This window comes from Pagrus pagrus, assembly GCF_965226575.1.
Source record: "Pagrus pagrus genome assembly, chromosome: 1".
NCBI classification, from domain to species: Eukaryota; Metazoa; Chordata; class Actinopteri; order Spariformes; family Sparidae; genus Pagrus; species Pagrus pagrus.
Window position 1 is genome coordinate 21,100,778 of NC_140185.1, and position 14,068 is coordinate 21,114,845.

The window sequence follows — 14,068 nt, forward strand, 5'->3', positions numbered from 1 at the left end:
TACCACAACTGAGAAAAATGACATGAAGCATCACCTTTAATAAAATTAAATTACATTCACTGTGCCTTTTTTCCCCCTCATGAGAAATCCTGCACAAACACAACTGGTTTCATGTTCATGGACTTCCCTAAAGGTGAGGATGTAAGTTTCCCTCAGTACAAATGGTAACAGTTCAACTACATTATGTACAAGAGACCTCATTAATGGAAGCATGTGTACAGTAGGTCAGCTCCGGGTGCTCGGTTGATCTCTGCACACCCTGGAGGATACTAAAATCGCTCTAAGTATTGCTTAAGCATCAGTATTTTGCTCAGTTTTGATTAATAAAAAGGTTCAAATGCATGCAAGGGCATCGCTGAAGAAAGAAAACAGAGCGAGGAGCACTACTGAGTGTCTGTCACCAAGAAAAGAAGTTGATTTAATAGGCCAGCAGAGTCCTTGGCATTTGTAACGCATTCCCACTCCTGTAAATGAAAGAAAAAGAAAAATCCCTTCGTGTTCGAGTCCAAAAGTGATGTTAGGAAGGCTGAACGCCGAATTAGTCTGTGTGATAAACATCTCAGGTGAAGAGTTTGTTTGAGTCGAGCGACCTGAAAAGGAAAGTAGAAAAAAAAACAAACACAGTTGGACCTTGAAGTTCAGGTACGAGTCGACAGGGCTCTTTTCAGACGGCTCCTTTATGAACTGAGGCAGTTATCAAATAACACAACTCAACAGTCAGTATACATGATGTCATGATGTCATGATGTCATCGATCAACAGCAGCTCAGGACAACGCTGGGACTTTTTTTTCTCTTTGTATTATGTTATTCAGAATTAATTCATTAGTTGCAAAGTCTGTTCTTCAAGATAGTCCGTGACGATGAGGATGCACCCTATAAACTCAAACATGTTGATGCTCAAACTATTGTGTCGAGAAGGACCGTGGTCGTAGAGAAAAGGTCTGAATGTTTTTAATGAGCTACGGCTGAACGACTTCCCGCTCAAAGAATGTCCATGGCTTGGTGTCTTTTCCCGTAATCCACGGCGCGCTCTCCCTGCATGTCTCGATCCTCGTCGTCTGGGGGAAAAAACAGAAAGCGACACAAACGTTAGAGATCAAGTTGAAGACGGTACACTCAGTGATGTGTTGTAACCACACTCAGAGTCATCGCGTATCATTTATCTTAACTACGTCCAATCACAGCTCGACTCCGCTCTGTTACAGTGAACAGTCGAGCACGTCGGAGGTGAAATGAAACAATAACTCCAGGTTAAAGTGCTGACGTTGAGCTTTAAGGATGTTTGAAGGTGTGAACAGTTGTTTTGTTTAAAAAGGTGCAATATGTAAGAAGTGGCCTCGTCTCTGTCGGGCAGCTAAGCTCGTTTCGGTTCTGTGAAAAGGGGAGAAACTTGGATTCAGACGGTGTAAAGGCTTTGTGATCGATAAAGATTAAAGGTATGAGATCATCAACTGGTGGAGCGTCACAGACTGACTCGCATCTCCCAGTTGAAACGTACAAACGTACTGGACTTTGGTGGTGTTACGAGACGATGCTATTTTGTTATTTCTTCATATTCTGTTGATCGTGTTCGTTATATTACAATTCTTACATTATTGCACCTTTAATGTAAAACTAATTAATTGAGAGGAAACATCTAATTTTGGGACAAACTCCTCATTATTAGCTTCCTTGTCGGCCATTATAAGAGACTGTATACAGTTCAAACAGTTCAACAAAGATATAATAGACAGAAGTAACACTAACATGACTTAAAAAATGTTTCAGGTGGATGAAAACAAAAACATCATTCTCAAAATGCAGTATCGTTACACTCTCATCAAATATTAAAACTCTAATCTAGTAGGCGATCAGAAATTCATGGCAGGAAACAACAACAAAGAGAAAAAAACACAGGCATGCGTTTCAATATTTCAAAAGGAGAAACACAGACACATTCACGAACACAGTGAGCTATATTTATCTACTGGTCTAGATGTGGGTCAGATGTTTGGTGGGCACAGACAGGTGGTAAAGCTAAAATGAAGCACAGGCAGGAGAGAAAATACTACATGGCGACTGAATTACTCTCACAGAACCGCAAGTTTCCTGGGGTCAAGACTGTTACTGCATCTATACAGTAACACAACATTACTCATCCTGGACTGCGTGCACAGCAGTCCTGCTTTGACCCTGAAGGTGTTTTTTTGTTAATGGAGGATTTCAGGAGCAAACTCGGGGTACTGTGAGCTACTCTAACTGTCGGGACAAATGCAGGGGAGGGTTGGCAGCAGGACAGGGGTGGAGGGAGGGAGCAAGGGAGGAATGGTGGATACACATCTGGACAGGGTAATCCAGTCCCCCGACCTGGCTCACCTTGAACGTCTTCCTCCCCACCATCACCATCCTCTTCCTCATTGTAGGCCAGCTCGGCCTGCTTGTCGGCCTCATACTCACCGACGTTCCCGTCGTCCCCATTGTAGTCCGCTAGCTTAGAGCCGTGTTGCGGATCTACTGGGGACTCGTTCTCATCAAAGAACCGGCCTGCAGGAGGCAGAGAAGGGCCTCATCAGGAAGGGAGGGAAGCGAAGGCAGTTGTAGGGAGGAATGGGTGAAAATACTGCATAATGAATGCATGAAGGAATCAGTGATCACATGAGGAGGGTGACAGAAGATAAGGGAGATGAGGTGGATGGATACAGGGTGGCAGATGTTAATTAGAAGACAAGTGTGTCAGAGGAGCAGGGAGAGTCAATCACGGACTTGAAAGCAGAGTGTTGAGTGGAAACAAATGTGGTTCTCTTGTAATGAGGGAGCTTTAAAGTGTGGAGAGCACCGAGTGCTAATTGTGTTACGGGTTTAATCATCTGTACGATCCAATCAATCAAACACAACAGTCCTGCTGTAAATCCCATCGTCTGCTTCCACTGATTGATTTGATTCAAGTCGAGGCCAAAGATACTGAAGGTGTGATGTTTCTAAAAGAGCAGCTACTGTGAACACAACTATCTATTTTATCTTTTTCATTTTGAGTTTATTTTTATTTGATTTGTTTCGTACATTTCTTTCTTCTTCTCCCCTCACGCTGCTGTGTCTGTGAGTTTCTCCTATGGGCGATCAGTAAAGGTACATTGCACCTCATCCCATCTTATGAACATGTGGCAGTGGAACAGCGACGTTTATCATCTAATCTTGTAACATTTTACAATTTTTAACCTGTTTTTACACTGAACAGGAAGTCAGTATTTTCTGTGCCTCAGACGGCCACGTTAAAGATCCAAAAGGACTTTAGAAAGTCCAGAGGTTTATAAAATTGTAGGGTTGCACGTTATGGAGAAGAAAAAAAATTATATTGCGATTATTTTCACATATATTGCAATATTCTTCCTTATTATGCGTTTTTGTCACACATTTGACCTTCATATTTCCAATTCTGTCATTTTTGATGCAGCCCTATAAAATTGCCAATCAGAGAAACTGATCATAACATACGTACAATATATCACCGACCTCTATCGCACAAACATCTGAGGCGGTTTATGTCCCTCTCTCGCTTCCTGCAGATTTGAGACTGCGCTGGTGATCACGACAGGACAGGGTGGGGACTCGAGATGCACTGAGGCAGTGTCTTTGGGCCGCTAGTGTCTAGTGAGCACCAGACACTGCCAAAAAAACGAGACATCTGGTGGGTGTCGGGTGTTAATTTGCCATAATAGGATGCATGTATAAAGAGATGAGAGGATTAGAGGGAAAAACAAAATAAAGACGTGAACTGAATACAGTCGAGTGTTTAAAGCAGTGGATGCTGCAGAGGGTGAGGCTGATGTATACGGGAGATAAAGAGCAGAACGTATGAAAACTGAAGAGAAGGAGGGAGGAAAGGCAGCAGAGCAGAGCAGAAGCCAGGCAGCAGGAAAGGATCATCTGGGAGCCAGGTGTGTCATTTGTCTCCTCTCCTCTGCAACTGAGCCCTCGCTCTACTCCCTGACAGAGCTCCTACCCATCAGACATGACTTACATTCAAACAGATGAAAGTGTGTTATGTAGAAGTAGGGCTGTAACCAGTTAGCAATGGGGAAAATTCACACCGAAGGCACGACACCAACAAGTATTTCACTCTCTGCGTTGACACTCATCACAGAGAGCTGGAGGCAGCAGCTAAGCACTAGCAAGCAATAGCTGTGATTGTAGTTATTATTTGTATTTGTAATATTATCCCCCCCCCCACACCCCTTCAAAACAAATCACCAATCAATAGGTTAATAAAAACCACCAACTAAAGCCGCCCTTGCACATGACAGTTTTCCCTTTTTCAAATTGCCGTGGAGGAACTCACTTTGGCGGTGGTGTACTGGCTCTGCTTGGACTTGGTCTTTGGCGCGGTGAGGCTGGATGGGGTTGGGTACCTGGGCAGGGTTGGGGGGCAGAGCAATCCCCTTCAGGTGTTCGCTGTCACCCTTAATATTATCAGAGGCTGGCAATGAGAAAGACACTTTTTAAAATATCAAAAAGGTCAAACATGTTCACTGTTATACCTCGTCAAAGCGTCAAACTTCCTCCTCGTCTGCTACGACTAAATGTCCTGAGCAAATTAATGCCTTGTTATTAGAGTGGTAAAAACTACTGCATCTGTAGTCTTTGTTGTTGCACCTTAAGTTGTGAAAGATGTCACACAAGACTGGGAAAACTCATTAAAATGTAGAAACTGGCAATGAAAGATAACAGCTATTCTCTGCTGCCTTTTAATTAACTAAAGATTCAGCCAGAAAAACATGATTGAAAGCATTAAATCAGCAGAGCTACATATCAATGAAGCCTGAGAACAAATAATCACATGCCTCAAAAGACTGACTATCATAATTAATACAAATTACATGGATGTGGTGCATTCTGTACCTTGAAGTTGTCTTTGTTGCTCTCCCAGCTCGTCCGCCTTGATACCTGCCTTGTTGTCTTCTTCGAACACTACCGCTTTCTCCGCCTGTTTGACGATGACCTGAGGTGCGATCACCGCTGCTCGGCCCTCCACTCTGTCCTGCTGGAGCCTGGGCTGGTCCAGTGACAGGCCCTGGCCCCCGGGGCCGTCAGCTGCCCCGACTCCAGGTCCAGGTCCAGCACCGGCTCCCACAACCGCATCTGGGGCCTCATCGTGCTTCTGAGTGATGGCTGGTTTCTTCAAGGCTGTAGATAAACAGATTGGAAATGTAAAGACACACTGTGGTGAATTTTTCGTGTTTGACTCGCCACAAGGAACAGATACATGGTACGTATTTAGAGCCGTGACCCCAAACAAGCTGTTTTCTTGATGACACGTTTGGTGACATAAGGGAGTGGCATTTCCTGACCCTGCCACAGAGCTATTCACATCCGTCTGTAGTCCAGTGGTTAGTAATTCCTCTCCAGTTTTGTTTTCGATGTTCCTTTCTTAACGGGTAAACTGATGCGTTTGTGTTTGCACAGGCTGAGTTTATTTACTCACCCCCCTACACAAGTCACAGGTTCAAAAATCATAAATGTGTGTAAATCCATATTTAAAATCTGATCTGTCCAAACACTTGACTTTTACTTGACCTTGCTCTGCCCATACTGCCTTACAAACGAGTTAAAATGTCAATGTTTATACTTTTCACATAATTTTCCTCACTAATTAATCCCTTACAAATCTGAAAATGGCTTTATGAGTTTAGGTCCATTGCTTACCAAACTGCACATCGTCGATTTTTCCCACCTCACTGTCTTCAATACCAGGCATGCCAGCGTCACTGCCAGGCTTACCCATCTCTTCTGTAACAGAGCAGAGGAGTATTTGTTAGTACACGGTTTGACATTGAAAACGTTTGATGATTTCCCTTTTAATCTGTAACTTATGAGACGAACAAGATATGCAGGAAACAAACAAGAGTGCAATTATCATATTTAAAGAGCGGGTCCAGACGCGTTTCTCTTCTAGGTCTTTAAAATGGAAACTCCCACTCAGCTGTTACTGAAGGCAGTGATGTGATGTGGGTCACAGTGCTGATGCCCTCGCCTCCCCTCTCAAAGCGTTAGCTTGGAAGATTTGATCTTAGAGGTGGAAGATGAAGCTTTTTAAAACTAAAATTAGACCTAAACTTAAATCAAATGTCTTTGTTAGTTTTATTGCTTTTACTTTGAATGTCTTGATTACTGTTTTCTTGTTTTTATTCTGTGTCCTTTTGGCTGCTTGCCTGCAATTACTGTTTTTATCATCTGTTTTTAGTATTTAAGTTTTATTGTTTTGTTAGTATTGTACATGTAAAGCACTTTGAGTTGTCTGCGTACGAAAGGTGCTACACAAATACATCTGCCTTGCCTTCCTTTGCCTAATTTCATCTATGCAGGTTTTGTCAGTTGCTGCTTGTAAAAACACTGATAAGTTGACACAGATAACATTATTTTCTGATTGTGTCATGGTGGTTATGTTCTGCCAAAGTGAACGCCTCATCCTGTCAACTGTGTGTGGCCACTGACCAGCCCTGTGACTCTGTGTGTAGTTCAAAGACACAGAGACAAAGAGACACAGATCTGTAGCTCTCAAGTCACTGAGAGGAGGAACACTGTTAGGCTATGGGGTTTAGGAAAATGGCATTTTGACTCAAACTCTGACCAGAATTTGAATTTTCAGATTTTAATACAAAAAGAGCACTACAGAGCTATAAAAAAGACTCTAAAACACAATAAAATAATGGACCCACCCTTTCAATTACTTAATTATATCAGAGACTGCTGCATCTAAACTTCATGATAGTAATCAAATACTACATTTAGCATGTACGTACACAGCAATACAAAGAAGAACAGTCATAACAGCACAAGCTTTGGTCGACTCTCTCATCTACCGTACCTTTTAAATCTGGACTGTCATGTCGGCGAGTGGCCACAGTATGGTGCTCTCTGACCATCTCCACACCAGGTGCTCCCTCTACATGTCTACCTGCCACTACGCCCTTATGGCCGTCCATCAAACTCTGATGAATTGTTAAAAAGGTACATCAGAGACAAAGGAGCATATTGAACATGAAGACAAGGAGACACTTTAATGAGTTTTAACAAGAATAGAGAGTTTGAATGTAAACTGTCAGTACATTGGTGGGTGAATAAACGTTGGACTGGAGTACAAACAACACTAACCTGTCTTAGCTTTGTTGCTTCCTCCTCCAGGGTCTTTTTTGTTTCTTCATATTCATCTTTCAGTTGTGCAATTTGACGTCCACACTGTAAACTGGTTAAGACATATTCCTTGTGAATTTCACCCACATAGTCTGGGATTTCTTCATTATATTATAAAATTGGTTCATGCCAAAAAGAAATGATCATTATTTTGAGAAATAGCAGAACTGAGTAGGTATAAAGGTATTTTACTTATATGGAACACCCAATATCAGTGAAATATCACTTAGATTAATAAAAATAGGAAATTAGGATAACCGATGACCTAATATCACCTTATTATAGGGAATATTCAACTGAAAAGCCATTACATGTCATGATAATGGACAAGTGGAGAAGATTTAACGTACCTCTCATACTCCAGTTTTCTCTCTAATGTAGTGCTGTTTTTCTTCACTTCCCTTAGCTGCTCTTCCTGCTTCATGAACTCCTGCTTCAGCTCCTTTAGCTGCTCTGTTTGCAGCAACACAAACATGCACAAACGCATAAATACAATATCATTTGTGTTGAATGAATAATAAACACTTCCTCAACAATCTCAACTCCCTTACGGATACATTTTTGTGTTTGAGGATGCCCCCTGCTGGTCAGATATGTCCTACCTTTAAGCCTCTGGATTTCTGTCATTTGGGCTGTGACATCATTTTGCACCTTTATCTGGACAGAAGAGAGAAAACATGTTCAGGAATCTTACGTATCTACGTTTTGACTCTAATCTATTAAGAGTTGACCTGTTAAGCTACAGATGACTAAACTGTGCGACAGGTTTTCTAATTAGCAGGCAATGTCACCATTTACACATGAATGCAGAGGAACAGGTTTGTCTTGTTCTTCTGTGTATGAGGCACCACAGCACCAACAGATGGCAGCTGGTGTGACATTTTATTCAGCTACTGCCGCAAGGCAATAAGATCGTGCCTATCGGAACCAACGTGGGGTATTAAACGTTAACCCGATGGTTGAAAAATGATGAATCTCATTCAACTTCACTGAACGAGTGCTTTTGTAACATGCTGAAAAACACTTGTACTGAAACAGAAAGCTTATACATAGCTGGTTTATGATCTCACTCTGTAAGTAAAGTGCCAAGGACAATAAAACTGCAATGAAGTCCAATACAACAGCTCTAGATGTGAAACTCTACCTGCAGCCCACACTGACGCTCACTGTGATATTAAATGAAACTGTTGGCTGTTCTTTATTTTGTGCTTTGATAAAACTCATATCATAGACTGTTGAAGGGATGGAGGGAGCTGGCATGATGATTAAGAGGGGATGCAGAGGGGAGGGAAACCTCGACCTTGGACTTAAAAATGATACCCAACATGAATCTTCAGAGTTTGAAACACGGCTGGTATAAAGTTGTAGTTCTGTCCTTGACAAAAACCAGCAGCTGCTGTTCTCTCTAATATGATTATACTTTTATAATACAACAGTGACAAGTTTTAGAGCAGACAGCGTATCAAACAGTCCACTAAAGCTTGCAGCCTCGACACACTTTCTGGTAGAGCTGCGAGGGAAAATTTCATGGAGAGAAATCACATTAATCAAAATTTGGACCCTAATATTCCACTAATAATTAGAATAATAGCACAATCTGATTGAAAATGCCTCACGTGACCACCTGAATCAGAAGAGGCTGATCCAATTCAGTCCAATCTGAATTAATTTTCATTCTGAATTAATTTTTCATTCAGATTGAGAGGCAATCGTCCGTTCAATAGGAAAATACCAGTGCCTAACAAACCATGTAAATGCTTAATCCAATTGTTTCTCTCCAGTTGGCGCATGTTCGCCTCCCGTGGGGCTAACATTTGGTGATTTTGCTTCCAAGGAGGGACAGAAACAAGGCAGTAGGGAAACAGAACTGGTCTGTGGCTGACAACTTTCTTGTTACAGAGCTTAAAAGATTTAAGGATTGTGTAACACCTTGATTTATAAAAGGACTCAAACAAACAAACAACAATTTGTTGGAAAAAGTGTTTGAAAAGCCGATCGAAGCCGCAGTTCCCCTGAACCAGAAACGCAAATATTGTTCTCAGCTCCGTCAGATTTGATGCTTCACAGCAGATTAAATGCTTTGGGGCGTGTGCACCCACATCTTATCAGATCACTATTAAACGTCCATGTAAACAATTAAGTTGGAATCTCTTATCAGATTAATTTCAATCAGATTGAAGAAATATTATCAATATAACTTCAGCTAATAACTGTTTGTTACACACACTGAGCATATTAAGTGACAGTGGTGAAGTCAGTAATGCAACAGGTGGGGTTCGAGAGATTTCTATGGATATACGTTTTTTCCTTTCACCAAAAACTTTCTCCTTATGAATCCACTGTGATTGTCTGGTTTCTTGAATGAGTTACAACTTACTGAGACTGAGGGCATTGAGGGGAAAGAGGACAGGAAATGCAGCATCAGTGTCGAGACTAAAGCCTCTTCCTGCCACTCTCACTGGTGTTTAATGGCTTCATTTTGCAGCCAGCTGAAACAGGTTGTATACACAACAACACGGCCGTCTGTTTACAGACTCGATGACCAACTATAAGCTTGCGTAACTCTTGCACCTAAAGGGAACAGGTCTATATATAATATACTGTATGGCAGCTCACTGAGACTAAACTGTCAGTAGTATTTTCTCTGCATTGCAGGCCTCTCACTGTACGTAGCAAGCACGCCTGTTGAAACAGGGTTGGGCTGTTGACTAAAGAAAGGAGTGGAACGACTGCTATTCAACACCTGCCTTTATCTTGATTACGGAAACAGGAATCAGGATACTGAAGTTACAATCAAGAAATTAGGGCGCTCTGACTCTTTGTTGTTATTCTACACTTCACTAACTGAACTCGGCTCAAAAATTGCAGCTCTGGCTTTTTAAATCTCTTATACAAAGACAGTTTTTCAACACTGTCAAACAACGTGGCTGCCAAGAGGGGTTTAAGTATTGCATAAAAACATAAAATTGTCAGTTTGCAGATGATCAGACGGTGCCAGCACAACAGGCACCAAACAGAAGGCTAACTGTTATAGGGCCATTGTTGTGCTATAATTTGATTTGGCCACAGTATAACGGATCTGGCACACAAACACAGCGTGCAAAGGTCGGCAGGAGAAACGTTTCAGAAGGCCTTAAAAATCTGAGATTCATTTTATACAAATAGGTTGCTTATTACTAGCAGCATTATCTTGCCGGTCACTAAGTAACTGCACTCAAGAAGCTAAGAGGAAGAGGTTTGACGTGTTGTGGTCAAGGACAGCTTGTCAGCAAATGATGAGCACGATAAGAAGTTGTTCTCAGCCTGATAGTCCTGCAGATTACCCTCCAACTATACTTAAGTGTTTCTTTAATATACATTTCACTGATTACCAATGAGTAGTGAGAAGTTTGCCGCTTCAGGATCAGACAGTCATTAAGTCATCTTCTGCTTCTATTCAAATGAGACGTCAAGTTTAATGTGTCCTAGTTTAGCTCTACTGATTTGACTGTGGCATTACATCACATATAAGATAAACATAAGCTAAACAAATGTGTCCATGTCTATGAGAAATAAGCACATCAGACGGGATGCAAATTACAGGAAAACCTCCCACCCATCTGTTGTCTCAACGTCTCCCGGGGCAGCTGGACACACAACACAGTGAACTGCTGGCTGGGCCACTGTGCAGGACAAAAGGTGGAAATAGCCTTGTGGAGCATACAAACGGGCCACTCAAAGAGAATAAATTAGAGCCACACAACTGCTTCAAAACGTGCTGGTTAAATGAATCGATAAAATATCAATATAGTATATGGAAGTTGACTTCAACTTGTTTTTATTAAGTACTTGGGGAAAGGTGTGGACTTTAAACAACTGCGCTCACGACTGAAAGCTGGAAGTGAAACAAACGGACTCATATTTAGTCTACCAAAAAATGGGTACTGTGTGGACTCATCTCTTCTCATAAATTAGAAAAGAGGGTCAACTGATAGCACATTCATCTAAAAGTGGATGTACAGTATAAATCGTGTTGCATTTAAGATACATCCTAAAATCCATTACTTTAAGAATAATGTTATCCACACTTAAATGCATTGTAAGTGGCTGAAAAGCAAAAGGCACAGTGAAACAACACCATTACACTTTTTTCCCCTCAAACACCTAACAGCAGGTTGCAACTATTTTGGTTGCACTTGCACCCTAAAATCAGCAATTTAGCAGTTTATTTTTTTAAACAATTGATGTTATCGCCATTTCTTGTTGTGTGTGCTGTGATTAAGAAAAACATGAAGGAAAACACGTTCTTTATTCCTGTTTACAATAATTTACATAATGTGTTAAGACATTAGAATGCATTATGGGGTGCACCTAAATTATGTGCCAGTGCAACCAGTGTAAGAAGTTAGTCTGGATATTAGTGCACTCTGGAGAGCTTTTAGCTGTGAATTTCCAGGAAAACAACTATGTTGGTGGAGCAAAACAGACAGGAATGCCTATCAATTTTTCATGCATCATCTGCCACTTGCCACTCAAGACGATATCATCTTCATATTGACTTCTTGCCTCTTTAAAAGCAGATACAACTTTGCCACCCCAACCCACCCATCAAGAGCTGCCAACGTTTTCAAGTACAGGCTGCATCTGACAAAGAATAGGGAAATTACAGCAACATAAAGTAAATATTGTGATGATGCAAATGATTTCGGCTACTATAATGACGATAATGATGAGATAAGATTATGAGATAATAATGCTAGTGTTCCTCGCTTCATAACATAACAGTGATACTTATCTAAACTTGTCTGACGAGCTCAGTGAAAACAACACGGATCCTGCTTTCTCATTCTGCTCCCATTATTATTTGCTTTCCCCACCCACACCTAAATACAGTATGAGAGCATTAACAGTCTTTCTAAAATCTAGACACACAGTTAATAGAGGTATTATTCAACCAAAATGGCTTTATGTAGCTTTAACTTCGTAAGTACAAATTTGAGGAACTTAACTTGAGTATTTCCTTTTTCTACTACTTCACACTTCCTCTCCACGACATTTATTTTATAGATATAGTTACTAGTTACTTTGCATATTCAGATTATTCAGTGTCTATAGGTTATTGATTGTGACTTGTTACCAACCAGTAGTTGTTGAGGGTTGAACATTGTGAGAGGATGTGGCATCAGAGCCAAAGTAGCACATTTTTAAATTAGTTTAATTTATTGGCAATCTGACGGAAAAATCAGATACCGATAATCTGAAAATGCTGAATATCGGCCCTGATAATCGGTCTACCCCTGGTACTGAGGCTCAAGCTACTAATGATGCTTGACTCTCTCAGCTTTATCTGATCATGTTTTTTTTTTCCTGGGCTGTGAAAACTTTGGTTCCTGGACGTGCCAGGTGTCAGTGAACACAGCTCCAGTGAAATTAACCTGTAATAATGAAGCTTTAATTGCACCAGAGCTGGAGTGGGGATTAGACATTTCTGCTAACACAAATTACCTTATCATCAGTGCACTTTTTGATGAGCGCCTCTCGGGCCTGCAGCTTGCCCTCCAGCACGCTGTAGTCTCCATCCTTCTGGTCGATGTGCTTCCTGTGCGTGTCCACCTGCACCATCAGCTCCGAGTTGCGCTTCTCCAGCCGGCTCCGCGCCGCGTCCGTGCGCTTCACCTGCGTCTGCACCTCCGCCAGCTCATCCAGCAAGCGGCCGTGCCCGTTGGACACTGTCCAGTAGTTGAACGACAGTATGGCGATGATCACCATCAAGAAGATGAGGATGAAGGACGGGAGGCGGCCTCCACGTCGGTTTGCACCAAACCCAACCATTTCAAAAAAACCAAAGTGTGTCTTTACTTCAGGTTGTAAACCCTAACCTTACAGAGCTCAGTGAGAGTATCCTCCCGCTGTAAAACACATCCGTCTACGTGACATGCCGCGTATATGCGGCAACCGCTCGGAAACGCAAACACCACACAGACAGACAGTCATGAATGTCCAAGACTTCTTCACATTTCTTCTGATCTTTTTTTTTTTTTTACTCTCCTTCCTCCTTCCGCACACCAGGCATCTTCTCTGCAACTCGTCCAATGTCAGTGGGTTGGATGAAATACGCCCGCAGGGACGTGGCCTAGCTCAGCTGGCAACGTTAAACACAGCAGACGAGACGAGACGTGGACAGCTACACGGCTCCGTGGCACCGAGGAGGGCGACTACACACCACACAGCTAGCTACACACCACTAGCCTTCAGCTACTTCTTTTTCACGCTCCTCTTTTCTGTCTCGGGACTTCGTGCACTGACGTTTGAAGCCTCCTTTAATCGCAGAATCGCCGCCAAATAGGACCACTGATGATTTTCGATGCCGACCTGACGTTAACGTTAGCTCCCATTGACGTTACCGATGTCCGGCTAACCGCTTCACACTAGCTAGCGACGGAAGATGCGAGAACACAATTAGCTGCTGTCAGACGACAGAGGTGTCGTCTTTTCTTGCGAGGGACGGATATGACCCCGGTGACACAGCTGACCAAAACCCTAGCAAACACTAAGGACACGGGCTTTGAGTCACACTCTCCTCAACTCGCTGCTGCTGCCGACCAAACATGATCGCTGCGCTGCTGCGTTAAGCTAGCTATAAACAGGCTGCGTGGCTTCCGCTCTGCCGCCGTTTCAAAATAAAAGTCCGAGGCAGCGCAAATAAATCGAGGCATTTGTCTTTTGAGTGCATCGATTCAACGATTAGTCGACGCCTATGAGCCAGTTTATAGGCTTGAGGCTTAAGGTTCACACTCGTGGTATAAATGATGGAGGAGAATTATCGATCAGTAATAAAACTGTATGAAAACATGGCGACTTACATTTCGACTCTGACGCCACAAGACCGGAAGCACATGGCCGAATGAGAAAAGACTTTA

At 42.2% G+C, this 14,068-nt stretch overlaps 1 protein-coding gene across 3 annotated transcripts; it reads right to left on the reverse strand.

Annotated features, from left to right (window-relative positions):
* Positions 1 to 18: 18 nt before the first annotated feature.
* Positions 19 to 13,794, reverse strand: golm2 (golgi membrane protein 2). 3 transcript variants are annotated; one of them, XM_084358883.1, is made up of 10 exons: positions 12,654 to 13,794; positions 7,772 to 7,826; positions 7,520 to 7,622; positions 7,131 to 7,221; positions 6,844 to 6,967; positions 5,682 to 5,762; positions 4,878 to 5,162; positions 4,318 to 4,455; positions 2,358 to 2,525; positions 19 to 1,060 (listed from the first exon to the last, which is right to left on the reverse strand). In XM_084358883.1, the coding sequence occupies exons 1-10, from the start codon at positions 12,978 to 12,980 to the stop codon at positions 984 to 986; spliced, it is 1,449 nt and encodes a 482-aa protein (XP_084215009.1). In that variant the 5' UTR covers positions 12,981 to 13,794; the 3' UTR covers positions 19 to 983. The 3 variants fall into 3 exon arrangements, with proteins under 3 accessions (XP_084215009.1, XP_084215008.1, XP_084215010.1); XM_084358882.1 differs by having other exon boundaries at positions 5,682 to 5,765; positions 12,654 to 13,793; XM_084358884.1 differs by lacking the exon at positions 2,358 to 2,525 and having other exon boundaries at positions 5,682 to 5,765; positions 12,654 to 13,792.
* Between the last annotated feature and the right edge of the window lie 274 nt (positions 13,795 to 14,068).